Genomic DNA, 27,535 nt, shown 5'->3' with positions numbered 1-27,535 from the left:
TAGTGTCATGGATTTTAGCCATTGTCAAAATGCTCATATAACACGATGTATTGTCCTGATGGAAAAGGATTTTTTTCTTCTGCAAACTGGGTCTTTTTTCACGAATTTTTACCCTCAGTTGGTCTAAAAGGTTACAATAATATTCAGAATTTATTGTTTTACCAGTTTGCAAGTAATCTACAAACAAAATTCCTTTCACATCCACTAATGCTATCAGCTTCTTGGTGATTTCTGGACACGACCTCGTTTCGGGAGTCCTTATATACTTTGAACATTCGGATTCTTTGAACATCGTAAGCTCTACCCAAATCACGTCACCATCGACGGTATAAATGAACCTCTGTTCCCAGTGGTAGTAGTGAAGTGATTATTTATCAGTGTAGTAGTGTTTGAGGGCTTAGGAGACTGAGACCTCGGAAGCCCTGAAGAAGACATCAGAGAGGATGCCAAAAGCTCGGCACAATGAAAATCAACGCGGTTCAACCCGGAAGACTGGTGAGTTTAATATTAATTTTTGTAGCTTATATAGAGCTGTATCTTAGCTCTAGGTTTAATTGTACTGACCGCGGAAATCTTTCCACTGTACTTTCCACTCCACTTTCCATTGTACTGACCGCGGAATATTAAATCAATAAATTAAATGGCCTAATATACGTAAAATATTAAAACACTGTTCTTATATAAAAACCAATTAAGGAACTAACAACGATTACAACAGATCTTCCGGTGTGTCACCAATGATGGAAATATGGAGAAAAATATGATGCTGGAAGCGGACAAAAACCGCTAGAACGAAAAAGAAGAAGATAACAGAGGTAATTATAAAAATATAGCTACCAGGGTGTCTGTGCGTTTCACTGACGTCGTCTTTTAACATTAGTTACCAATACCGTTACTATATAAAACGCCCAACTCTACTTAACAATCACAAAGCACGAGACCGATTAGGAACACTTTGAAGTTCATTGTCAGAACCGTATAAAAACATTTTATACATATATATACAAAGTACACAAAGTCAAGTCGTAGGTGCAACGATTGGATAACACTTTTTTTTTCACCTTAATACTAATGCGCAAAATTGTGTTATTTTAACGCGCACTTTCTAGAAAAAAAAAGGCAATATCCGGGTTAAAACGTAACCTTTATAGCTAGTAGATTCCACACTGAACAATAAACACATTATGACGATAAAAAGACTCCATGAAGTATTCATATTTTATTAAAATTTGCATTATAGTATATTTTACGAATTTGCGGCTGTTTTGAATTATCGCTAGACACTCGACAGCCAATGGTCCACTCTACTGTTTAGTATAAGAAGTACGAACGTAAATTGCTCTATATTTTTGAAACATATTTTTATTTTATATTTCCATGCAAAATATTTGTTAGAGCCAGATCAGTTATTACAAAGAATTTAATGCAATTATAATCAGTGAGCTCTGAGAGACCATAAAAATCAAAAGAGGAGATATTTGTTGAAGTTCGGGATAAGGCAAAAGAAGGTCAACGGAAGAATTTTTAATAACATCTGATATGCCGACGATACAGTATTAATTGCCGGAAGCGAGCAATTACAAAATCCGCTGGAGAGGGTAGTGAGCGAGGGTGAAAAGTATGGTCCTAAAATGAACGCAAAGAAAAGAAAGACGTAATCACGAAAAAGTATACTCCAAACAAACATATTAGTAAATGACAAACTAATTGAATCGAGTAGCTTGGTGGGTGATGTTGCCGATCCCAAGCCCGGATAAAGGAGGAGGGTTGTAGGTTAGGTTAGCAGCCTGCCATATATAAAAATAAAAAAAAAAGCTCAAAGAACCGGTGACGAGCGTCGGACTAGGACAGAAAATATGGTAACGACAAAGGCGAGAAAAATGACGACGAACTGGAAAACGAAAAATATTGAGAGTGGCGACGTGGAATATAAAAAGCCTAAATAACCGAGATCAGGAAATAGAAAAAGAGTTGAGAGAATATCAAATAATATCTGCGCCCTACAGGAAACAAAGAGGAAAGGTAAAGGACAGACGCGGCTTGGAGAATATTTACTACCTGACAGCGATAAAGAAGAATTCTATGATGAGCTACAAACATTAGTGGAAAGAGAAGTGAAGCAAAATGAATTACTTATATTATTGGGAGATTTCAATGCAGAATAGGAGACGAAGTAATACCAGGAATAAAACAAAGGTTTAATGAAAGAGTTATCAATGAAAACGGAAAAAGAATGGTAGAATTCTGCACATCAAACGAACTAAGGATAACCAACACTTTTTTGATCATAAAATTCAACACAAATACACGTTTGAAAATACAAGAGGACATAGATGAATGATAGATTATGTGGTAACAAACAGAAATATTCACCATAAACAGATAGTGGATGTGAGAAGTTTGACGTCACCCAATGTGGGAAGCGATCACTATTTGGTAACTTGGTAAAATTAGATTCAATGAAAGATAGAAAGAGAAGCTTAAACAAAGCAATGCAGAGGAAATAATAAAAATAGGAAATTTAAGAGATGACTCCATAAAATCATTAAATCAAAAAAGGCTAGAACAGAAAATACAAATGGAGAATATCGAAAATGAAAACAATGTAGAGACTAGCTGGAGAAAACTTAAGAAACATATTCTGGATGCTGCCCGAGAAGCCCTTGGAACGAAAATAATAAACAAAAAGTGGTCAACGAAAACACCATGGTTTACACTAGAGGTTAAGGAGAATTCCACTGTCACGTACGGGACATATGCACAATTTTTCCTAGATTATAATGTTTGCCAATTTACACTTAGATCACAATAGTTATGCATTTCATAGACTTACGTTGAAAAGACATGCAAGATGTACTTTTTAACATGTGTTATTAATAACTACTGTGTCTTGTGACTTGACTGCCTCAAAAAGAAGAGCTGTCACGTACGGGACATCTTAAGTCAACCACCTATTTGCAGGGAGAAACTCATTGTGATATTTCAGCTCAAATACGTATTATAGTATTAATTGTAATTTTTGTGTGTGAAGCCATAATTACAAGCAACATAACCGTGTATGTAGATATCTATGAATTCTCTAAATAAGCTTAAAACAATTTTTTTATCTGTGTCACGTACGGGACTCATCCGTCACGTACGGGACTTTTATGTCTGTGTCACGTACGGGACTCATCCGTCACGTACAGGACTTTTACATCAAACATGTAAACTAAGTTAGGTATGACAAATAAAAACTAATATTATTGGTTAGAATGCAATTTTATTGTTTAAAATACACACAACACACAACAGCTTAATTTGGCCTTGCAATAAGTTAATATTTTCTATTGACTTTAAAGAAACATAAAATGTCAATACTCATTAAACTGAAATAAATTTGTACAATCCCCTATTATTAACAACTATAGAAGGGGCAATCTCTCGTAATACATCTTCCTTAGAGTAGAAGATGCAGTCGGGTGGTTGAGGCCATTTGACGTGATTTAATGGACCAGTTGGAACCATTACTGATATCTGTACATATTCATTTTCTATGAACATAATTTCTACTGGGAACTCTTTCTCATCATAGGTAACAACTACCCAACTGCCAAGAACAAAATTAACTGAACCTGCTGGCGAGACAGGTTCAGTTGTTGATTTCATCAAACAGTTTTTTTTTTGTTAGAAGAGGACCATTACTGCACTGAAAAACATGAAGTCCTTTTATTCCATGAATGGGCTGGACATTCCCAAGGGTTTTACATGAAATTTCTTTGCTTATGTGGTCCTCCCCTATGTACCATACTGCACTCTTAGAACTTACTTTTGCTACTGCAGCAAAGTCTTTAGCTGATTGTACTATACACTCATTCTCTCCTCGAGCCATCATTTTTGTTCTTACTAAGCACTTGATGTTTCCACCAACCCCGTCTACTACACCCTTGCCATGGGAGATGGCAAAAAATTTCCAGGTAAATGTTTTTTTATATTTATTAGATAGCACCTGCAGTGTCTTCACCATGAATTTATTTTTGAATTCTGAAGAGGGACCATCACTCCAAATCACTTCTTCTAAAATTTCGGGGTCCTCTTTAATATCTTTATAAAAGAAATCCAAAAACACAAAAATTGTATCTTTGTCTTTGTTTTTTGTGTCAGAACAAACTGTAAGTTTCACAGTTTCCTCCACAAATAACTGACCATAACGCACTTTGTACCTCGTTCTGGTACTCGCAGCTAAAGAACATAGCAAAGTCAATCTGTAATACGCGTTATGTCCTATTCTTTTTGCCATTTTCAAACTCACTACTCTGAATTCGTTTGGTGTTTACATGGTACATCATGTGTGGCAGATATTTGACTAACATTTCATATAGGTCACAAGTGCAGTCTTCATTTATGACCAACTTAATTTTGTTGTCATCAAATTTTTTCCACTCCTTCCAATTAACGTTACTGTCTGGATCACTTAGGAGCAACAAAAGTTTACCATTGTTACAAGTTTCGCACAGATTCTGCCAACACAGAGTTTAAGGCAGCATCACATACGACATTTTTCCAGAAGTCATTATTATACATATATTTTAAAGACTATAATTTGAACATAAAATTCTCATGAATTTTACACTTACATTGTTTAGAGGGAGTTTGTTTGAGTAACAACAGATTTTTTGGCCTTAAGCTACAAAATTTAGAAAAGCCAACCTTAACATTTTCATTTTCTTCCTTAAATATACTAAATGCCTCACTTAGAAACATAGTCATGTAGTGTTTCTGCAACTTCTCCTTCCTCCCATCTTTCCAAACAGTCATAACATTTTTCATCCCCGGACAGGTATACACTATGTCTGGCCGATAAAAGAAGTTGATAATTGAAGTCTCTTCAGTTCTTGGAGGCCTACTGCTTGTATCCGTTAAACTTTCTTCCATTGCATTACTAAACTGTAGACCAATGCGTTTAGCAAGACCGGTCACTACTGCTTTTTGTTTGCGAGGCGAGTTTGGTAAAGATCTTACAGTTCTCCAGACGGCTGCTGAGAAAGTCCGCTAGCAGCTATATGGTAACATAGGTGAAGAGTTATTGTTGCATAGACTGGCCTTTGAATTGCTTTGTGTCTTCCTTGCTCTCTGAAGTCTTTTTTTGTTCCTTTCAGCGAGTTTTTGGGCAGAAATTAAAAAAAACTCATGTTTTAGCTGATCAAAAACACATGATTGTCACATGTCCCGTACGTGACGTCACGTACAGGACACTTTTATAAAAAAGTTTTATCACCAATCTGAATGTGTAAAAAATCTAAAAAAATTAAGATGGTTAGTAATAACATATATGTACTATTTGGATGTATAGTTGGCATATTTAATAATTGACACTTGCTGTGATGAATGTGAAAAATATATTTTTTTGTCACGTACGGGACATTACAAACAGCTATAAGTTAATATTTATTTTATAACCTTAAAAGTTGCTTGTGGTTCCTTATAATACACAGTTTTAGTAATTTATACATCAAACTTTATTATTTAATACAAATAAACAAAGAAAAATATTATAAGATACTTACCAGATAACCTCAAAGTAGTCTCAAGTAACAAACATCAACTAGAAGCTGGTGGCGCCATATTTAATTATCCTATAAACACCTGCACAATTTTTTTTTCCAAAAAACTGATTTTTTCCACAGAGTACAAAGCTTTAATAATCTAATAACAATCATTAAAAGTCATAATACCGAATTTCATTTTTTTATGAAAATGTCTTTGTTTTCATAGAATGGCCCTTAAACAAAAATGTCATCAAAAAAAGAAAGCTTTCCTAATATATAAGTCAGAAAAAACGAATGAATCATATGAAGAATATAAAAGAATAAGAACTGAAACTCATCAATTGGTAAGAAAAACAAAAACAGATTACTGGGAAAGATTCACAAAAGGACTAGAGATGGATTTCTATGGACAACAGAAACAAGTATGGCGCTTCATAAGACAACAAAGAAGCGAAATGAAAGAACTAGTTGAAATAGAACACATACAAGAGGATACATGGGTGGCCTTCCTAACAGAAATGTTTAAAAAACAAAACGAAGAACCTTTACCAGAAACGCCAAATATAATAACTGAGAAAAAGGCCGAAATCTCCCAAAACGATGTGAAAGAAGGAATAAACAAATTAAAAAACAGAAAGTCACCAGGAGAAGATCAAATACCAAATGAACTCTTAAAATATGGAGGTGATCACCTTGTACAACAAGTGCAACTTCTTATTAATAAAATAATCACCACGAACAGAATACCAGATGAATGGAGGAGAGCGATCATGGTGATGTTCTTCAAAAAAGGAGATAAGAAAGACCCCAATAATTATCGAGCAATAAATCTATTAAATACAACACTCAAATTGACAACAAGAATGACAAAAATAAACGAACGAATATCTCTGCAAGAGGAACAGCAATGATTTCGGACAGGAAGATCATGCACGGATGCAGTTTTTGTAATAAGACAAATAAAAGAAAAGTCGCTGGAATACAACAAACCAGCATATATGTGTCTGATAGATTTGAAGAAAGCGTTTGATAGAGTGAGAATTCGGGACGCGATACATTTATTATATGAAAAGGGAATATCACTGGATTTAGTAAAAACCATTGAGAATATATATAAAGATAACATAGCTATGGTAAGATGTAAAGGAAAACTATCGCAACCTATCAAATATGAAACTGGCATTAGACAAGGAGATTCGCTGAGCCCATTAATATTTAATCTGATAATGGATGAAATCATAAAGAAAGTTAAAAAAAGAAGAGGATATAGAATGGGAGAAAAGGAAATAAGGATAATATGCTACGCCGACGACGCCATAATAACAGCCGAAAATGAAGATGACCTACAAAGATTAATTAAAGAATTCAAAGATACGGCGCTCATATACAACATGGAGATCTCAACAGAGAAAACTAAAACGATAGTGATATCAGCGGAACCGAGACGATGTAAACTAGTAGTAAATAACAAAATAATAGAACAAGTGATAGAAACTGAAAACTTGGGAATAAAACTGTCAAGCTACGGAAAAGTGGAAGAAGAAGTACAAAAACAAGTGAACATGGCAAACAGAGCAGCAGGATGTCTCAACAACACAATCTGGAGAAACAAATACCTCAAAACGGAAACGAAAACCAGGATATATAAATCAACAATAAGACCGATATTGACGTACACAGCGGAAACAAGAGCAGATACGGCGAAAACACAAAGACTACTGGAAACAACAGAAATGAAAGTCTTACGAAAAATAACAAACCAAGCACTGAGACAGAGTAAGAAGTGAGGAAATACGAGCGAGATGTGGTATAGAGGAAATAAACGCGTGGACCAAAAGAAGAAAAGTGGAATGGAATCAACACATTGAAAGAATGACAGAAAATAGAATAGTACGAATAGCAAGAGACAAATTGCCAAATGAAAGAAGATCATTGGGAGGACCGAGAAAAAGATGGTCAGACGTCAATTGAGGCTAAAAACCGAAGTAAAACAGGCATTAAGCTTATTTATAAGTAGAAAGAAAAAGAGGAAACTAATTGAATAAGGTAAAAAGTTTAAATATCCTGGATGCTGGATACATAAGAAGCTCAGAACAAGAGGTCAATTATGGAATAGAACGGGCCAAGAACGCATTTCTAAAAATGAAACAAGTTTTCACCTATCGGTGATGTCACCAGAATTGACCAATCAGAGCAAAGATTGGCACTCTGGACAATTAAAATAAAGATTTTCATTGGTCCTTCGACGGAAAGATCACTGCGCACATGCAAAATTACTACATGCATAAAAGCAGTGTATTTTTCGGCCGAAGGACAGGCTAGTTCTTAATCTCAAAGCAAGACAGACATATTTTGGCTGAGTAACCCATTTCAACGAAACTCTGAGTTTTATTTTCTCACCCATTCCAATCATCGAACTTATAGACTTCGTCAACTAAATTCTCGATATTTAAAAATTTGCTGGAAATAAATATAAAATCTAACGACTTTGGAATGATTTCGCAAGTAACATGTAGAGAAATTCGGCACTTTGCTGTCAAGATATTATTTGCTGGAAATAAAGAAAAGTAACTAACAGCTCGAAGTGAGCACTTCGCTGTTCAGTTATCATTTGTTTGAAAAAATTAAAGTCTGAAAAAACTTCGAAGGTCGCCGCTATATCACCAATGGTTAGGAATAACTAAAGGTCTGAATGGACTTATTTTTTCGCAAATCGTGAATCAATCAAAGTTTCAACGCTTTGGCGATATTCCAACGCATTGAGGAATCGTTATCGATAGTATCGATTGCACATCGAGACTGGAGGAACCGACATCTCTGTTTAACAATCGAGGTGCCTTCTGAGCATAGAGTACTCCCGAACCTTTGTCATGTAAGATATATATGAAAATGTAAGAAATTTCGAACTGCTAAAGTACTCTATATTTCCAGTAGCACTCCGTTGACAACAGAGCCCCCGGTTAGTGACAATCCGAACTATATCAATTTCTCAAATAATAAGAAGATGGAACCGAAGAGTCTTCGTTTCTCTATTGGAGCCGCGGTGGGTAACCATCCAGGAATTCAAGATACTCTGGAAGACAAACCGACCCTACGACAATTAATATGAATGATAAGATGCCATATACACAGTATCGTACTATATGGCATGGAAGCCTGGACGCCGACAATTAGCTCGTTATGTGCCAGGAAAACTTTGAGACGTGGATATTCTGCCACATTTTACAAATTTCATGTACTAAAGAAAATATAAAACAATGGAAAACATTTTATATTGAACATATTCAGACACGAAACTTCCTTTCTAATAATGGAAGGAAAAATAGAAGGAAACCTTGGTCCCGGTAGAAGAAAAGTACAGGATAGAGATGAATTTGCAGAAGTCGTTGCCAACCTCCATTAGAGACGACACCTAAAGAAGAAGAATGAGGCAACCATAATACCAACTGTATTGAGGCCTTCTCGAGTTAAACCATAAACCGACACTCGGAAAATGTAGTAAATTTGATGTTGGAACGAATAAAAAAATTGGGAAAACATTGTAAATATTTATGTACCTATAAAAAACTGATTAAATTACAGTACCTACTAAAATCTCATAATGAAGGGACGAAGTCATTCATTAAATTCATTAATTGTCCAGAATGTCACAATAGACTTTACCTTGTATAGCAGATTTCGAAAATAATCGTGTAAATAAACACCTTTGTTTGTGTATTTTTCGTGTATTCACACCAAAATATCTCTTCGTTTCGCCGCCAAGTTCTTTTGCACTTTGTACCGTATATTGTTTGAAAGATCACATTTAAGCGCCCCCCATAATAGCATCGTTATTATCGTACCTATCGTGTTTGAACTTTGTTCTCTTCTGATTGCTAGATTATGTAGTCATGTTCCCATTAAATTTTATCTATTAATGTCGTATTTCCTTCAAATACCTTACCGAATATTGTTATGACATAATCTAGTATCAAAGTTGCGACTTTAATGAGGGATTTTTATTGTTTAAACAATTCGTGCGTGTTTTATCGGTAAATAATATTTTTATTTTGTTTTTAATGTTTCCTTATTTTACTAATAAATGTTTATGTTCGGAAAAGTATTCAGTGCTTACTTAAATATTTTATTTTTAATATTCTTAATATTTTATGATAATCTGACCTTATTTAAGTTATGTATTTTCTTTACTTATTTCACTGTGCATCTTTATTATCTGCTTTTTAAATTTCCACGGTAAAATTGGTATATTCATGTGTTTGTCGAATCGGAGAGCCACTTGTCTAAATCATCACACTATTCGGGATACCATTAATGTTAACCCAGGACACTTGAAGTAAAAGCTGCTTTTAAAATATCAACTTCTCGAGAAAACGCATACGCAAATAAGTACAGAAAACAGTAACTTGAGGGAATGGTAGATACGGATGCACATCAATCGAACTATTCAGAGCGACAGCATCTAAGATCAGAATAGCCATAATCTCCGTCGCGGAGATGGCACGTAAAGAAGAAGAAGACAGCTGTTTTGGCAGAGTGCCTTTCTTAAGAGAGCTATTTTTGTTGTATGTCCAAAACTGTATAGTCTTTAACTAAATAAGTTAAGGAGGGGAGAACTGTTTGTCTCAAGTTGGTTATTCAGAATTAAATCTATATTTTTTTATTTGTTAATTTTCATATTCTAATAATGATAACTGAAGGTCTTTCGCTTTAAAAGAATGATTATGATATAGAAAAAAACGTGTGTAAGTAGAATCTGTTTTTCTATAATTGAAAGCCCTTTTGTGTTCTGCCATCTACTTGTTAAAGATACTACCCGTTTGACCGATGTAAGTTTTTGGGCAGTCGCCACTAAAGATTACAAGAGATACAAGATTAGAGATACAAGATTTTTTTTTTTTCTAATTATGGGTTATTTCAACGAGATACTTAAGAAATATTGACGGTATATTTATGTCTGCAAACTAGGTTAACATTAATATAAATGAAGATAGAAATATATGGAGAAAACTAATTAAGTTTATTAGCCTATTTATATCCTTATAGGGAATTAAGGAACTATTTTCTGTTTCATTCCTTGGTGTCTCAAAACTCAAGACATGTCGCTAAATTTAAGAACACAATCTAATATCTCGCTTATCGCATACCATTATCAGTGCATTCAATGTAAATTCTGGGTACTTGAAATTTGTATTTATAATAATTATCTTAAAACACGTTATCAAAAAAATTTGGATAATGATATCAAAATATTAAATAAAAACTAATAAATTGAAGGCTAAGATTTTAAATTACAACGTTTTAGTTACAATAGGACGATAATAGGGTAGCGGTAACACACAACCCAAACTGTAGGGTGTTTAGAACGGTGTCGTCAACTGTGGCGTACACATAAGTCATATTTCTGAGAAATCCAATATCAGAAAGCCATAATAGCAGACCAACAATAGAATATATCTATAAGAAGAGGAGTACGACAAGGATATGTACTACCCCCTCTACTTTTTAATATGTGCCCAGAAGAGATGTTTAAAGGGGCACTACAAGATATCAATTAACGGAACACTAGTGAAGAATCTCAGATCTGCAGACGATACTCCTTGCGGACAGCAGAAAAGGGCTGCAATTTTTTTATTTACAATGTGCTTAATTCACAAAGGGTTATTAGCATTGAACTGTATTTACATGAAATGGGAAAGAGGAACAAAAAGTTAATATTAAATTTGGTAAATAGTATTACTTTTACTTAAACATCCTTTAAAGGTATTAGGTAACTGTTGTTGTCGTACTAAAACAGTACTTTTAGTATATGTTGCACTGTTAGTTCACTAACATATCAGAGCAGGTTTTTTCATTAATATAAAATCATGAGTTATCTTTGTATGTCCAAGTCGCAATCTGGATAATCTGATCAATTGGTCTCTTCTCTTAGTAGAAAGCTTACACGGCAGCACACTTTGTTTGATAGTTCTTAATGTAGAGTTTGAATTATTCCAATTTATTTTCCATTTTGTCATGATTTGTTCTTAAAATATTGCTTTAAATCAGTATGAACACAGGTAGTTATGATGCCTGTTAACGGATTCTCACTAGCATTTTTTGCCAATATGTCAGCTTTATCATTTCCAGTTATCTGGCAACGTGAAGGTACCCAGAGGAACTGAACTAATCTTGTTGGCATGTTAAGAGCTCAGCCATAGTTAAAAACAAAAAGGGATGTTTGGGGTACAATTGCTTTAGGGCTGTTAATGCAATCAGGAAATCGCTAATGATTAGAGAGTATCTGATGTCGTGTGTGTTGACAAACGTTAATGCCTTGAGGATAGAAAAGAGTTCAACGAAGAATATGGAGGTTTGGGGAGGGAGCTGATAGAAACTGTTATAGTTGTCTGTTGTGAAAGTCGCTCCTACTCCGTTTGTAGATATGGATGCATCGGTGACAATAAGGATGTAATCATTAAATCCGTTTAATATCTCTAGTGTTTTCTGTTTCAAAATTTTGGCTGGTGTGTCACATTTCTGAATGCAGAAAGGTTTGTATTACAATCAGGGATAGCAATGGTCCATGGTAACATGTGTTGGCTGACTTTTGAAATATTGTAAGTGAGTGGAATTATTGTGTCTAAGCTTTGTAACATTGCTTTAACTCGATGATAAAACGGAGGATCCAGACTTTTTCCACAATTAAACATCGATGGAAATCTATCTGTAAATGTGTTTTTATAGACAGGTACCTCTCGGTTAGCTGATACTCTTGAGGCATAGATGAGGCTAATGTATTCTCTCCTGAGTTAAAGGAATGGTTCGCTTGATTAAAATTACATATTTTGAACCGAGCTTGCGTAGTGTGCTCCCAGTGCTATTCTAATTGCTGAATTATGTACCGGATCTAGCACTTTCAACAGTGAACCTTTTACTGAGTTGTAGTCAACAGCACCATAATCTAATTTAGAACGAATTAAGGTTTTGTACACAGTCATAAGAGTTTGGAAGTCGGCATCCCATTGTTTATGAGAGAATGAGAGATACTTTTCATTAAGTTGCTTAATGGATTTGGTCTTGCCAAGATAGTCGATTATTCAGTTTTATTTCAAGAAGTTAATCGATTCTGAATAATTTATTAGTGAATTCTTTAGATAAAGTATATATATATATATATATATATATATATATATATATATATATATATATATATATATATACAAGGATTTCCACAGTTTTCACTGTATTCCTTCACTCAACAGTTTTCTCCAATTTTTCCTGTTTAGCCAGTCCTCTTCCTGTAGGTTTCTTCTACTCATTGCTTCGTCCACTTCATCTCTGAAAGATCTTCGGGGTCTGCCTCTCTTTCTTCTTCCTATCGGGCTCCACTCTGTTATTCTATTTATCCACCGATTTTGGTCTGCTCTTCTGACATGTCCGTACCAGGTTAACCTCGTCTGTTCGATGTAGTCTATTATGTCGGAGTTCATTCCCATTCTCCTGTTAATGTCCATGTGATTTATTCTATCTCTTCTTGTTACTCTGCAGCTTCTCCTTAGGAATTCCATCTCTGTTGCTCTTATTTTGTTTTTGGTTTTCTTATTTATTGTCCAATTTTCACACCCATAAGTGAGGATACTTCTTGTCATGGTATTATATATTTTTTTCTTTGTTTTCATGCTGATGTTCTTATCCCATAGTACCGGGTTCAATTTTCGTATGTAGTCTCTTGTTTGTCCTAGTCTATTTTTTATATCTTCCTCCGTTGTTCCTTTGTTTGATATTATGAAGCCTAAATACTTATACTTGTCTGTTCCTTTGATTTGTTTACCTTCGTCTATTTCCAGCTGTTTTATTTCTGTATTCTCCGTTGTTAGGTATTCAGTTTTCTTTAGATAAAGTTTCGGTGATATAATGTGCTGGTAAAAGTTTTACTCAAGATGATTGCTTTCGTTTTAGTGGGAGACAAGTAGTGTTCGACCAATTCTCTAGTTTGTAAATGGCTTGCTGAATTTGGGTCGTCATTGTAGAAGCTACAAATTTTATTTGATCGGACTACGCACTACTGCGAGAGGTATGTAATGGCTTTGAGCACAAAAAAATGATGATTGTTAGTACAAACAAGATTGAAGACGAAACAATCTAGGTTAACAGAAAAGCTTTAGAGAAAGTACCCAGATGCAATAATTACTACTTGGAATGAAATCTAAATGAACAATTGGACAGCTGCTTTGAAATAAAACGACGCATTAAAACGGTCAGAAGCGCTTTTAATAAGATGAAAGCAGATTATGCAATGGCAAACTAGGAGTAGAAATTAGAATTAGAGTATTGAGATGCTACGTGTTCTCTGGCCTTTTATATGGAGTTAAAGCATGGAAAATTACGGACGCAACTGAAAAAGACTTGCCATCTTTGAGATGTGGCGTTATCGAAGAATGTGGAAAATATTGTGGACACAACAGGTAACAAACACGAAATCATTAGGAAAGATAAAAAGAGAAAAAGAAATACTCAACAGTATAAAGGAAAGAAAAATTAGCTACTTTAGTCACATCCTAAGAAATGAAAAATATGAGTTGTTGCGATTGGTTATAGAAGGGAAAGTGGAAAGAAAAAGAGGTGCGGGGAGATGACGCACGTTCTGGTTGAAAAATTTAAAGCATTGGAATGGAAAAACAACAATAAATCGCCAATGTCCTTAAAGGATAAGATACACGAAGAAGAAGAGTGATCTAAGTTATAAACTTATCGAGAAATATTAGCGAAGTTGATATCGCAGGGAGATGGATTCAAAAAGATTGATGATTCACGTGTATTTCGGAAGTTCCAGGAAGGAAAAGGTATTTTAATATAAAAATGAATAGTTACATTATTATAATAAAGCACCGATAACCTTTTATCGCAGCGACTCATAAAAACAGTTAAATTTGTCACAGCGCGGACTTTACTCTGTGGCGCGATTTACCATATCATAACAAAACAGTCATTTTTTCACGACTAATTAAAGATTTATTAACATACATAAAACAAACAAGTTTAATCACTAAATATAAACCGTAGTACATTTTATGGAATATTTCTATGAATAAATAACACTTTATCGTAATCCGTTTTTTTTTTAAATCACTTAATTTTGCTTCGAAGAAGAAGGAAGACATTGATAACATTGATTTTTTTTAGATGAGATTAAAGGACAATTAATTGTAACGAGGATTGCATTTTTATGTTATTTTTGAGGTTTAGGCTTCCAATCCGGAAATCGTGTTCAAAAAATTCTGTGACAATTCTAAAGAATTGATTTCTAACCTATAAAAGTTAGTAAAGGACATAGCCGGATAAGAATGTCAAAAATGTCCCAAGGAAAAAAAATGTATTGTTCAGCATCACAAAAAAGAAAGATTCACCAAATTTTATCACAAAATATGGCCAAAAATCGTTTTCTGGTCATAACTGGATTTCTATTTTGGTAAAAAATTAGAAATTTCCCATTATACTCATTAAATTACTATTTTGTGCAGGATGAAATACTCAAAATTTGTTTTTTAAATGTTTAAAAGCAATACTGCCAAGTTCGTTCTTTCTTTAATTGTTTAAACACACTCAGAAAAGAAATAATACCTGAATAATACTCAGCTAAAACTAGTTCTGATATATGAACTGGAAGTTCATTAATAAACATAATAACGTGGTCCAGAAATATAACTTAAGGTATATTTTTGGCCTAAGCAGTTGTGACCTTCGCGTTTCTGTTTTGTGTGAACATATTGTCTTCGGTTTATTATAAATTGCGAAATAATCTAGTACTATACCAATTTTTCATCTTCTTCCAATATATTTATAAGAGTTTTATGAATCAAACAATTAAACGCCCTGCTGAGATCACAAGAAATCCCAGCAGTTTCCTCTTTGAACTATAAGACATTCAACAACTTAAAAAGATATCTTCTTCTCATGGCGCCGTCTCCTTTAGAAGGTTGGCGATCCAAATGGCAATTGTACCATTTGGATCGCCAACCTTCTCCTCCGGTCTTTCAGCCACGAGTTCTGGCGTCTTCCTATTGATCTTTTGCACTGTACTTTTCCTTCAACACATGACCCAAGTATTGCATTTTCCTCTCTTTGATTATTCTTAGTAATTCTTTTTGTTTACACATGCGACGAAGTACCTCAACATTAGTAACTCTTTGTACCCATGGAATTCTCAACATTCGTCTGTATATATACATCTCAAAGGCATCTATTCTTTTTTCCATTTCAGAGTCAATTGTCCAACTTTCACAGCCATACAGTAAGACAGAAAAAACGTAACATCTGATCATTCGGATTATAAGCTTCAGACTAAGGTCTGATCTTGTAAAAAATGTTTTCATGCACATGAATTGCTTTCATTGCTTGTTCGAGTCTTAATAGGATTTCTTTTTTTGGATTACACTGACTATTGATATTTGCTCCCAAATATTTTATGGAATTTACCTGTTCTATTATTTAACCATTGGCATACACATGTACGTTTATTGGTGTCTTTGAAAACACTAAAGTCTTAGTTTTGGAAACGTTTAGATGTAAACCGAACATTTCGCTGTGGTGAGCTACCGCATTAATTATATTTTGTAGTTGTTGTGCGTTGCTTGCTATTAAGACGGTATCATCAGCATATCTGATGTTGTCTATGCTGATTCCGTTAATCTTAATTCCGCCTTGGACCTCGTCTAATGCTGATATAAACGAATAAAAAGATATAACTGGCTGTAGATATTGATTTACAAACTTTATATTCAAAAATCATAGCATATTAACATAAAACAATATATAATAGCTACATGACGAGTTTTTCCCAGTTTTTGTTCTGTAGCTTTCAACGGTTATTATCTGGATCCAAACATGGAAAAAATGGCTCCCCCAGAACATAATTAGTGAGAAAAAACAAATTGCAATTTATGACACATGAAATTTATATGCTATATTCCTTATTTTTTATAATTGTTTTGTCTCCGTAATTGATTTTTGAAACAAAATCGTTCATAAATAAATTAAAGTTGCTGCATTTTGGAACACTTCCTACCAAAGACCCATCGTATAAATCTTAACATTACAAAAAATCACAAAAATTCAAATGCCCGCATTTTTTTGTATCAGTGTATTATATGACATAATTTTAATTGTAGATTATACTCTAATTGGTGATGGTTAGCATTTGATCAAGGCCGTTATGCTAATTTATTATCTTATATTAAAATTAGACGTTTTTTTAAAACGTTTTTAGGTACAAAGATTTATTTTTATCTTATTTTTATTTGGAAACTTTGTCTAGCCGACCAAAACCGTATACGAGGACGTATTGATATCTAGGTAGACCGGTTCCGTGATAAGTCACGGAAAGAAAGTCTAAGAAAAGTATAAGTGTGAACTTTCACGTTAAAAAGTCAAACCGGAGTTGTCAGGCCCAAATTGTGAGAATTGAAAAGATGGAGTATCGAGTTTCTGCAAAATTGAAGTGCAAAATGTTTGAATATTGGCTCTTCTCGGTTTGAAAAAGAGTCACAAAAGAGCTGCTTCACTCCAGTCGACTTGGCGCTTCGTGGACGTGGTTGTAGTGTTTTATAGCCTAAAAATGGACATGGAGTACTTTATTACCCTATGAGATTGTTTGAGATTTTTAATACAACTCAAATGTACTGTATTCCATCGTTGTGTAATGAAAAAATCGATCCGGATACTCATCTAATTGAGCAAATAAGTGCTGAAAGTCACAAGGCCTACGGCGTTCATCATTTACTAGATGGGCAGCACTACTTCGAACACCACAAACACTTGCACATACAATTTTAGCGAACTGTTTTCAAACAATTACTCATCTTAAGTGTCTCAGACCATTTTTACTGACTGAAACTTCCTCTCTTCCTTTCAGAAACCTGGAAAAATATACTCTAAGGTGTTTTGGTTCAAAGAAATCTTCCAGGTAGTCAAACGGTCGGATTCTGGTTAACCCTGGAATACTACTAACCCCAGCTAAGAACTGTATAGATACAGTATTATTTGCAGATGACAAAATCATGCTGCAAAAAACAGAAGATGACATACAATACGATATCTACCGCTTGAAATAAATTTGCAACAATTCCAACTTAAAAAGATCAGTTAAAAAGACCAAACGCATGAATTTTAAAGAAAAATACCCTGTACGAACCAAGATAACAATCAATGAAAAGCCTGTAGAACAAGTTCCACACTTCACCACTTTATGATGTGGTATAAGAAGAAAAATACATCACTAACAATATACAAGTTAATAGCAGCAACTATGGTAGTAAAATGTAGACTGGCAAAAACAAGAAAACCAAAGAATACAGTCAGCCGAAATGAAATGTTTAAGAAAAACAGAAGGATACACATTGAGGGATCAAATCAGAAATGAAGATATAAGGGCCGAATTAAATATATTCTCCATGAATAACAGAATACAACAAAACATGTTAAAATGGAGAATACATATTAAAAGAATAAACCAGATAGGATGGAACAGGCTTAAAGCCTAATCCTTGAAGTGAAGAAGAAGTAATGATCCCAGGGTTTCACTTTTCAAGTTGCGATGAGCAAACTTCTTGCCTGCTTGTAGTTAGAATGGTATGCACAAACTTAAGTCTTTGTTGGATTCATCTTCAGATATGTCTTTATATAACATTCGTCCAGATCTTACACGGTACCAGCGAGTTCACCTCTACCTATTCAAGTCTTTTTAATTGAGCTGTAGTAATATCAAAGCATATCTATCGATCTCTGTACATATATCCCACCTAAGCTCTTCCATTGGTTTCCTGCCATGTGCTTTACATATCCATTTTTTATTGTTGTAGACTCATCTTTTATGGGTCTGGATCTATTTTCGTTTTCGTTATCTCCAATCTACGAGCATTCTATACGCCCATTTTTTGTCAGATGGTCCTGCCATGTGCTCGTGCTAACAGCATTTCATTTTTGATACTTTTATTACATTCCTGTTTCTCTCTCTTCAATATAGAAAGAAAAGTCCATAATTAATTGGTGTATTCATCATTATTAATAATAATGATTCATTTAAATATTATTAGTTAGTAACAACTATGAAGGTCGTCTACGGGGTTTTTTGTGTAGCAGTGTACACAAACATATCAAAATCTAACGTGAGTTCAAAAGTAGTGGTACAAATTTTATCGAGACCAAAAAACCAAACTCCAAAGGTGAAGAACGAGCGATTTAAAATAATTATCCGATAAGAAATAATCACTTGGTTGTATTAATTTATATAACGTGACAATAAATTAATTTTTAAACGATTTGATGCTCTTTAAACACAGTTATTACGATTTAAAATTACTGTGGAAAGTGTGTGCTTAATAAACACGGCTTCCGTCTAGAATGAGGTTCCGATTTCGATCTTTTAAAAAAATTGTATAAGTACTTCAAAACATCTATTTGTGTAGCAGCTAAAGATGCTCTTGAGAAAGAAGTATATATAAAGACGTATTTTTGTTGGAGAAAATAACTAAAATATATCAAATATCAGAAGTCAAAACTATACCAAAAATGGCTTACGAACGAAACATTACGAACACTTTTGTGTTCATAATGTTCGCAATTTCGCATTTTTCGCTTTTTGAGTGAGAAATATTTATAACAGATAAATGCAGAGAACTAAATAAAAAAAAAAAGTAAAAACATTCAAGACACTGTGCCTATTGCGTATGCAGTATAAAGGGAAACGGTGGGACGATACATTAAATAAGAAACCGACATTTAAATAGAAAAGAGGGTTAAGTGACATACCATTGAAAAGGGCATTTTCTTTTCATGTGTGCCTATTGAGATTAATAATTTTTTGCTTAGTAGTTGCTTAAAAATGGCGTGCGACATTTGCAGAAGTAATTTTATCTGGCCTACACTGAGATTAATTGTTGTAAAATTATGTAAACAAAATTTATTTTATTGAGACTTCTTTAAATTCAAAAAAATTCTAAAATCGAATTTTATGCTCAAACAATTTTAACGATCTTCTACGATTATATCAAGCTCTAATTAGAAGCAAACTAGATTAGGGATGTATATGCTACGAAAATGGCAAAGGTGAGGATTGATCAAGACCAATATACGGATGAATTTGAAATCCGGAAAGGTGTCCGCCAAGGCTGCATACTCTCTCCGATGCTTTTTAATTTATATGTTGAAAATATATTTGCGGAAGCATTAGAAGACACGGAATTAGGCATTAAGGTGAACGGCATACCAATTAGCAACCTACGCTATGCGGACGACACAGTGATTATAACTGATAATTTGGAAAATCAGCAGTTATTACTTGATAGGGTGAATAGCATAGGTAAAAAATATGGCCTCAAAATCAACATTTTGAAAACGAAATATATGGTCATTAGCAGAAACCCTCCAGAAAACCCGATAATATGCATAGGTGACGATCGCATAAAACGCGTGAAAACTTTTAAATACCTTGGCACCACAATCAATGACCAATCGGATCCACAACAAGAAATAAAAACCCGAATACAAATGGCAAGACAAGCTTTTGTGAAATTCAGACCGCTCCTATGTAATCAAAACCTAAATTTCGAAATACGCTACAGAATGGTCAAGTGCTACATATGGTCCATCTTGCTTTATGGCATGGAAACGTGGACTTTGAAAAAAAAAAACATCTATCAACAAACTTGAAGCATTTGAAATGTGGTCATTGAGAAGAATGATGCGCATACCTTGGGTGGATAGAGTTCGAAACGATGACGTCCTTAAGAGAGCCGGCGTGGAAAGAGAACTCTTTGAATTAATTAAAAAACGCAAGATTGGTTACCTTGGGCACATATTCAGAGGAGCAAAATATGAAATACCACAGTTAATCCTACAAGGGAAGATCGAAGGTAGGAGAGGAGCCGGCCGCAAACAATTATCCTGGTTAAGGAATATTAAAGAATGGACAGAAATACACAATACAGGCGAGCTGTGTCACGCCGCCAAGAACAGAATTCTAGTAATGAGATAGTCGCCTACGCACTTTGGTGTATGGCATGTTAAGAAGAAGAATGCTACGAAACTGCTAGTAAAAGTCAATTGAACAAATTGAGCATCATCCAATCCACAGCATTTACGCATAGTCTTCGGGGCTTTCAGAATCACGCCAATTAGTAGCCCTAAAGTGCTAGCAGGAGAATCGTTATTCATTCTTAGAAGGCAATATTTTTCAGTGTATTGCTACTAAAAACCCCTTCATAACAAGCTTAATAAGGAAAAACTCCACAAATCTGTACTCAAGTTACTCCCGTAGAAACTTCCTTTCAATGAACGTATAAATCGATTTGAATATGATATAAATCAATTGAGAGCCACATCTACAAACAGATGCCGGTCTCCTCCTTGGAAAGTTCAACTACCAAAAGTAGATTTTACCTTACTTGAATATCCGAAACATCCAGACAATCCTTCTGAAATAAAACAACAATTCCAGTCTACCATCTCCAGATATCCTGATTTCAAACTAATTTTAACTGATGCCTCCAAAAGCAGCAATGACTGAACTCACTGAACTAATGTACTGCTGGTTCCTAAAAAAACTGATACGACGCTTAAAGCGTATTTTGTAAAAAATTGGAGCAGTGTATTTTGAAAGCTAAATACTTATTATACGGGGTGAGTCATAACTATTGGGACATAGACTAAGGACAGGTTACTTGGACCAAAATATGGCTATTGGGCCAAATATGCCTTAATAAAATGTTGCTCAGAAAAAAGATACAGGGTGTTAAAGTTAATTTTTGTTTTTCGTTTTTTGCTAATAGTTTCCCTGTATATTTATAAATTGCTATCAAAATTGGCACAGAGGCATAATATTAGACAAGAAATAAGATTTTATTTACAATTTTACGTTTTGTCATAGAGGGCGCCAACAGTTTACTTCCAACAGATCTTCCACGACGGTTACAGTTTTGCCAACGTATTCTGAATAAACATCGCAATGACAGACACTTTATTAAGAATATTATGTTCACCGACGAAGTAACTTTTACCAGACGAGGGGTTTTTAATTGGCGAAATAGTCATTATTGGGAAGAAGAAAACCAGCATGCTATTAAAGCTAGACATTTTCAGCATGAGTTTAAATTGAATATTTGGTGTGGCATTATAGGCGACCAACTACTAGGGCCTTATGTTCTTCCTCCGAATTTAAATGGAGATTCTTATTTATTCTTTTTGGAAAATACTCTTAGTGATATTTTAGATGATCTGTCACTGGATGTAATAAGAAAAATGTGGTTTATGCAGGATGGAGCGCCACCTCATTTTTCATTAGCTGTTAGAAATCATCTTAATCACGTATTTCCTTAACGATGGATTGGCAGAGGCAGTGATTTTCAATGGCCACCAAGAAGTCCTGAGTACAACCCGCTAGATTTTTATTTTTGGGGACATATGAAGTCCTTAGTTTATGCCAATGAAATTAATACACGAGACGAACTTTGGAGATACATTCAAAATGCAGCTAATCTTATAAGGGGACAGAATATTTTTTTTAACGTCCGAAAATCCTTTATAAAAAGAATTAGAAAAGGCATAGAAATCGGAGGAGACCATGTAGAACATTTGGTTTGAGTTTTTATAAGTTCTTTTTCTTCAGTTAAGTTCTTCACAGTCAACTCTAGCAAAAAACAAGCTCTTACACCACAACAGAAGCAGTCAAGACTTATATTTGCTTTAAACCATAAGCTACAACCTACTTGAATACTTAGGCTACCTGATGAGAGGACAAAAGTACACATTCCTACAAAATATAATGCAAGGAAAAATCCAAGGACGCAGAAATCCAAGCCGTAGAAGGATTTAAGAGAGTGGTTTGGCTGTACCACTAACGAATGATTCAAAACAGCAGTAAATAAAATAAGAATCGCCCTAATGATATCCAATCTCCGATAGGAGAGGCACTCAAAGAAGAAGAATCAGCTACAAAATCAAGATTTTTGAGACAGGGTAATAGTAATACTGTAAGAAAAGCATTAAAAATGTATTTGTTTCATCCCTTTAAAGCAGATACTTCAGAAACCTGCAAATGAATGTGCTTTTTATAAATGGCAATATAAATAAACAAACTTTTCGCTATTGGTCGCTTCTGGAGTAAAGAATCCCCACACATGTTTAGAGAACAATATAAACAAGGTCCACAAGAACACAAGATATTAGTGTGTGGGCTGTAATTCGATTATTGGGTCTTTATTTGCTGAAAAGTCTTGACAAACGATACTACGTTTGAAGATGAAATTTTAACGATTTGTTGTATTATTTGTATAAGAGAGTTTTGGTTGTTAGGCTGTTCAGTGATAAGTTGTTAAGTAAAAAAGTTTGAAAATGGTTTACTCTCTTTAAGAATTGAAATTATTTTGATTTATGGGGAGGTTGAAACGTGTGAGACAGTCTATCGTACCTATTGTTTAACCTGGCACTAGAAAGAGCCATAGAGAAATCGGGCATAACAACCAGAGGTACGATCATCAATAGAAGTGTACAGATATTGGCCTACGCAGATGACATTGACATAGTAACACGGACAAAAAGAGACCTGATACAGGCTTTTGAAACATTAGAAAAAGCCGCGAAGACAATGGGACTGTAAGTTAATGTATCCAAAACAAAATACATAAAGGTCACGAACAGCACACAAATAGCGGCACCACAAGATCTGGTGACAGAAGCACATACATTCGAAGGGGTCTCGGAGTTTATATATCTTGGAACACAACTAAATAACAGCAACCTAGTAAGCGTAGTTCGCATAACAAATGCGAAGCAAATATATCGGAGTCACAGTTCGGATTCCGAAGCGCATTGGGCACAAGAGAGGCGATCTTCAGTCTGCAAGTTTTAATTCAAAGATGCAGAGACATGCACAAGGACGTCCACTTATGCTTCATCGACTTCTCCAAGGCGTTTGACAAGGTCAAACATGATAAACTCATGGAAATGCTCAGGAAGATGCATATTGATGGCAAGGATCTGCGCATAATAACCAGTCTCTATTGGAACCAAAGTGCTGAGATAAAGATGGGCAACTTACACAGTGGGAAGATAGATATTAAAAAGGGTGTACGACAGGGATGCGTCCTCTCGCCGCTCCTGTTCAATATATACTCTGAACAAATCTTCAGAGAAGCACTGGGAGAAGTTTCGGAGGGTATCAAAGTAAACGGAGAGGTAATCAATAATATTAGATATGCTGACGACACAGTTATTATCGCAAATGACTGCAACGAGCTTCAAAGACTCATGCAAAGCATACACACAGCAAGTCAAGAATATGGTTTAGAACTCAATACAACCAAAACTAAATGCATGCTCATCAGCAGAACACAACAACCTCCGATGCAATTGACATTAAACAACCGAAAAATAGAACAAGTGGAGACATACACATACCTTGGAACCACAGTCAACACAAAATGGGATCAGTCAACAGAAATAAGATCACAAATTGAAAAAGCGCGAAACGCGTTCAACAATATGAAAAAGTGGTTCACAAGCAAAATCTCAATGGAACTAAAATTAAGACTGCTCAAGTGTTATGTCTTCCCGGTCTTGTTCTATGGAGAAGAGGCATGGACCACAACGGAAGCCACCGTGAAGAAACTAGAATCCTTTGAGCTGTGGATATATCGCCGTATTCTTCGGATATCCTGGACAGACCACATCACTAACGTGGAAGTAATGCAGAGAATAGGCAAAAGCAAAGAAATAATCTTCACCGTAAAGAAACGGAAGCTTGAGTACTTCGGACATGTCATGAGGCATACTAAGTACCGTCTGCTACAGTTAATAGTCCAAGGAAGAATCGACAGTAGGAGGGGACCGGGAAGAAGACGATACTCATGGATGCATAACCTGCGAGAATGGTTCGGACTAATATCGACCGAACTGTTCAGAGGTGCCGTAAACAAAGTCAAAATAGCCTTGTTAATAGCCAACGTCCGAAACGGATAGGGCAAAGGAAGAAGAAGTAAGCTTAGATATTAAGAGAAGAATATACCTGGCGAACAGAGCTTACTTTGAACTAAAGCTGCACTTAACATCACACATAATTAGCAGAAAAACCAAGATACTAATATATGAAACTCTTATTAAACCTGTCTTGAGAAAGAATGGACACTGAACACCCCCAAAGACAGATCTTACATCAAGAGTCAGTAGGAACCAGGAAGAGAGGCAGGTCAAGATCTAGATTTAAAACTCAAGTCGAAGATGACTTGAGGAATCTAGTGGTCAGAAATTGGAAAGCCAGGGCGAAAGATAGGGGAGAATGGAGACTAATTCTTGAACAGGCCAAGGGCCCACATAGGGTTGTAGAGCCAAAGATGTTGATGAAATGTGTGAATGAAGGGTGGCGCTCTTGTTTAATGAAAAACAATCAAATCGTAATGTAAGTCACCGATACGTTGTTGTAGAAAATTAATTGTCTTTTCTACAATTGTTTGTTCAATAAATAAACAAAAATAATTTAAATATTTGAATTTCCCGTGTAACTAAATTAAAGACCTAGAATCAGCATAGTATGCCTTCTTCCTGCTGTCTCATATCTTCTGCATTCTGCACCTGTCAGTTTTTCACATTCAAAGTATTCAAACCTAACTACCTTTAAATCTCTTCCGGGCAATAGCAAAAAAGTTATTCAAATTGTTTATACGCAAAAAACCGCAATCGAGTTTTGGAGTGTTGCAAATGGATTTCGAAGATTCTTTCAAAGATTGAAACGAAAATTTCTTATCTTAAGCTAATAAAATCAGCGCGTTTGTTACTTCTATCAACGTACAAAAATCCACGGTTTATAATAGATTAAACTAAGCAATATTACGACACTAAAATGAATTAAAATCTTTCTTCTTCGTGCATCATCGCAAATGAAAAAGAACTGCAATATTAGCAAAATAGCTGATACCTGTATTCTGCTGTGTATAATATTTTTATTAAGTTAAAATATTACCTGCTGTTGTAGACTGACATTTTGTTCAAAAAACCCTACAGTTCACTACACACTATAATATCGTGTACGTAAAATATCCGAAGATAAAGTAAATGATTTCGAAATCCAATAAAAATTTATCAGGTAAAGAGGTACATCTTATCTACTATAAATTATTTGATTATTACACAAGAAAAGAGTAAAATATTTAGTTTATATTAATATAGAGTACTTTTAATTATGATATCGATGATTTCGTCGCCATGGCAACGGTGGGTTTTGATTGTTTGTTTATTCTGACTTCGGGCCACCTGGATCAGCTGGAGCTGCAAATCCTTCAGGGTGGATGACAAAAGTACACTTTCTATAATTTTGTAAACATTTTGTTGGTTGTTCCTTAGACAGACTAATACTTTTATTATTGGACAACCATGATTCCCATGTATTTACAGCTTCCTTACATTATTTAAAAAATAATGGGGTGATGGTTTTATCATTTCCATCCCGTTGTTATCATAAACTGCAGCCGCTCGATCGCTCTGTCTATCCGTCTATGGACCGTTGAAGAAGTACATTAATTCAGCCTGTGAGTCGTGGATTACTAACAATATTGGACGAGTGGACGCACTATGGAACTACCATAAGCAGTTACACCAATTTCAGAATTACAGAATTTCTCCATTTAACAGAGATATCGTTAAAGAAACAAACTGGATTGCAGCAGCTAGAGATAGAGAGAACTGGAGACGTTTGGAGGAGGCCTATATCCAACAATGGATGTGAAAATGGGGCTGGATGATGATGATGATGATCGTTAAACACCACGAATTTTCGCCAGGATATACTACTGATCGACCGGATCCACTAAAATTGAAACATTCCACCAATCAAGATGGTTCTAAAGAGAAAGGAAACTGATGACGTTTCTCTTTTTGAAAATAAACCCGATTGCCAAATGAACTATGTTTCGTGGACCTTAAGAAGGCATTTGACCGGGTCAAATTAAAAGACGTTATCCACTTACTGCACGCAAGAGAGATACCTCTAGGAATAATCAAAACGATCGAAAATATCTACCAAAAGTAGAAGAAGAACTAACCGACCCTATTGAATCTGGCAATGGGAGAAGACAGGGAGATTCCCTGAGTCCTCTATTGTTCAACCTGATTATGGATGAAATAATAAAAAAAGGAAGAACTAAAAAAGGATACCTAATCGGAGAAAGAGAACTTAAAATAATCTGCTATGCAGCCGACGCAATACTACTCTTTCAAAGTGATGATGATTTACAACGTATGCTGCACCAATTTTATATAACCATCACAAAATTTAACATGTTAATTTCCCCAAAAAAGACAAAATGCATGGTTACACCAGCAAATTTACTAAGATGTAAATTGGAGCTGGAAGGTCAGATACTAGAACAAGTGATAGAGTTTAAATATCTAGGCATCACAATATCTAGCTACGGAAAGCTCGAAACTGAAGTGGAAGATCAAGTGAATAGAGCAAACAGAGACGCAGGCTGCCTGAATAAAACAATATGGAAAAATAAAAATATCGGGAAAGAAACTAAAGGCAGAATTTACAAAACAGTCATCAGACCAATAATGACATACGCGGCAGAAACAAGACCTGACATACTGAGGACAAAAAGGATGTTAGAAACAGCAGAGATGAAAACACTTGGTGGTAAGACACTATGGGACAGAGCTAGAAGTACATTATATACGACGTAGATGCAAGGTGGAGAACATCACGAACTGGGTAAGAAATAGAAGAGTAGAATGGAACAATCATATATGCCAAATGACAACAAATAGAGTAGTAAAGACGGCAGGAGACGGTTCCCCAATAGAAAGAAGATTAGTAGGAAGACCACGAAAACGATGGGACGACAACTTACTAGAGGCATAAGTCATCAAACGGCAGAAAAAATATCGGACGACCGCGCAAAAGATGGAGTGACATCCTTCCATAGAGGTATTAATCCGCCAATGAACAAGCAGAATTGCTTATAAAGAGGAAGAATAAGAAGATA

At 35.0% G+C, this 27,535-nt stretch overlaps 1 protein-coding gene across 4 annotated transcripts in view; it reads right to left on the bottom strand.

The window, feature by feature from the left end:
- Acsl (Acyl-CoA synthetase long-chain) overlaps positions 1-27,535 on the bottom strand; it is a 133,535-nt gene that overhangs the window by 93,113 nt on the left and 12,887 nt on the right. The window contains exon 1 of one of the 4 annotated variants that reach the window (XM_072545271.1): positions 25,516-25,672. The exons of the other annotated variants lie outside the window; for them this stretch is intronic. Coding sequence (XP_072401372.1) covers positions 25,516-25,535 — 20 coding nt within the window. The 5' untranslated portion in view covers positions 25,536-25,672. Of the gene's footprint in view, positions 1-25,515; positions 25,673-27,535 lie in introns of those variants that run through there. 4 annotated transcript variants of the gene reach the window in all.

The sequence above is a fragment of the Diabrotica undecimpunctata genome, chromosome 9 (genome assembly GCF_040954645.1).
Source record: "Diabrotica undecimpunctata isolate CICGRU chromosome 9, icDiaUnde3, whole genome shotgun sequence".
Taxonomy (NCBI): domain Eukaryota; kingdom Metazoa; phylum Arthropoda; class Insecta; order Coleoptera; family Chrysomelidae; genus Diabrotica; species Diabrotica undecimpunctata.
Note: the sequence above shows the minus strand (reverse complement) of the source record. Positions and strands in the feature narration are given on the sequence as shown.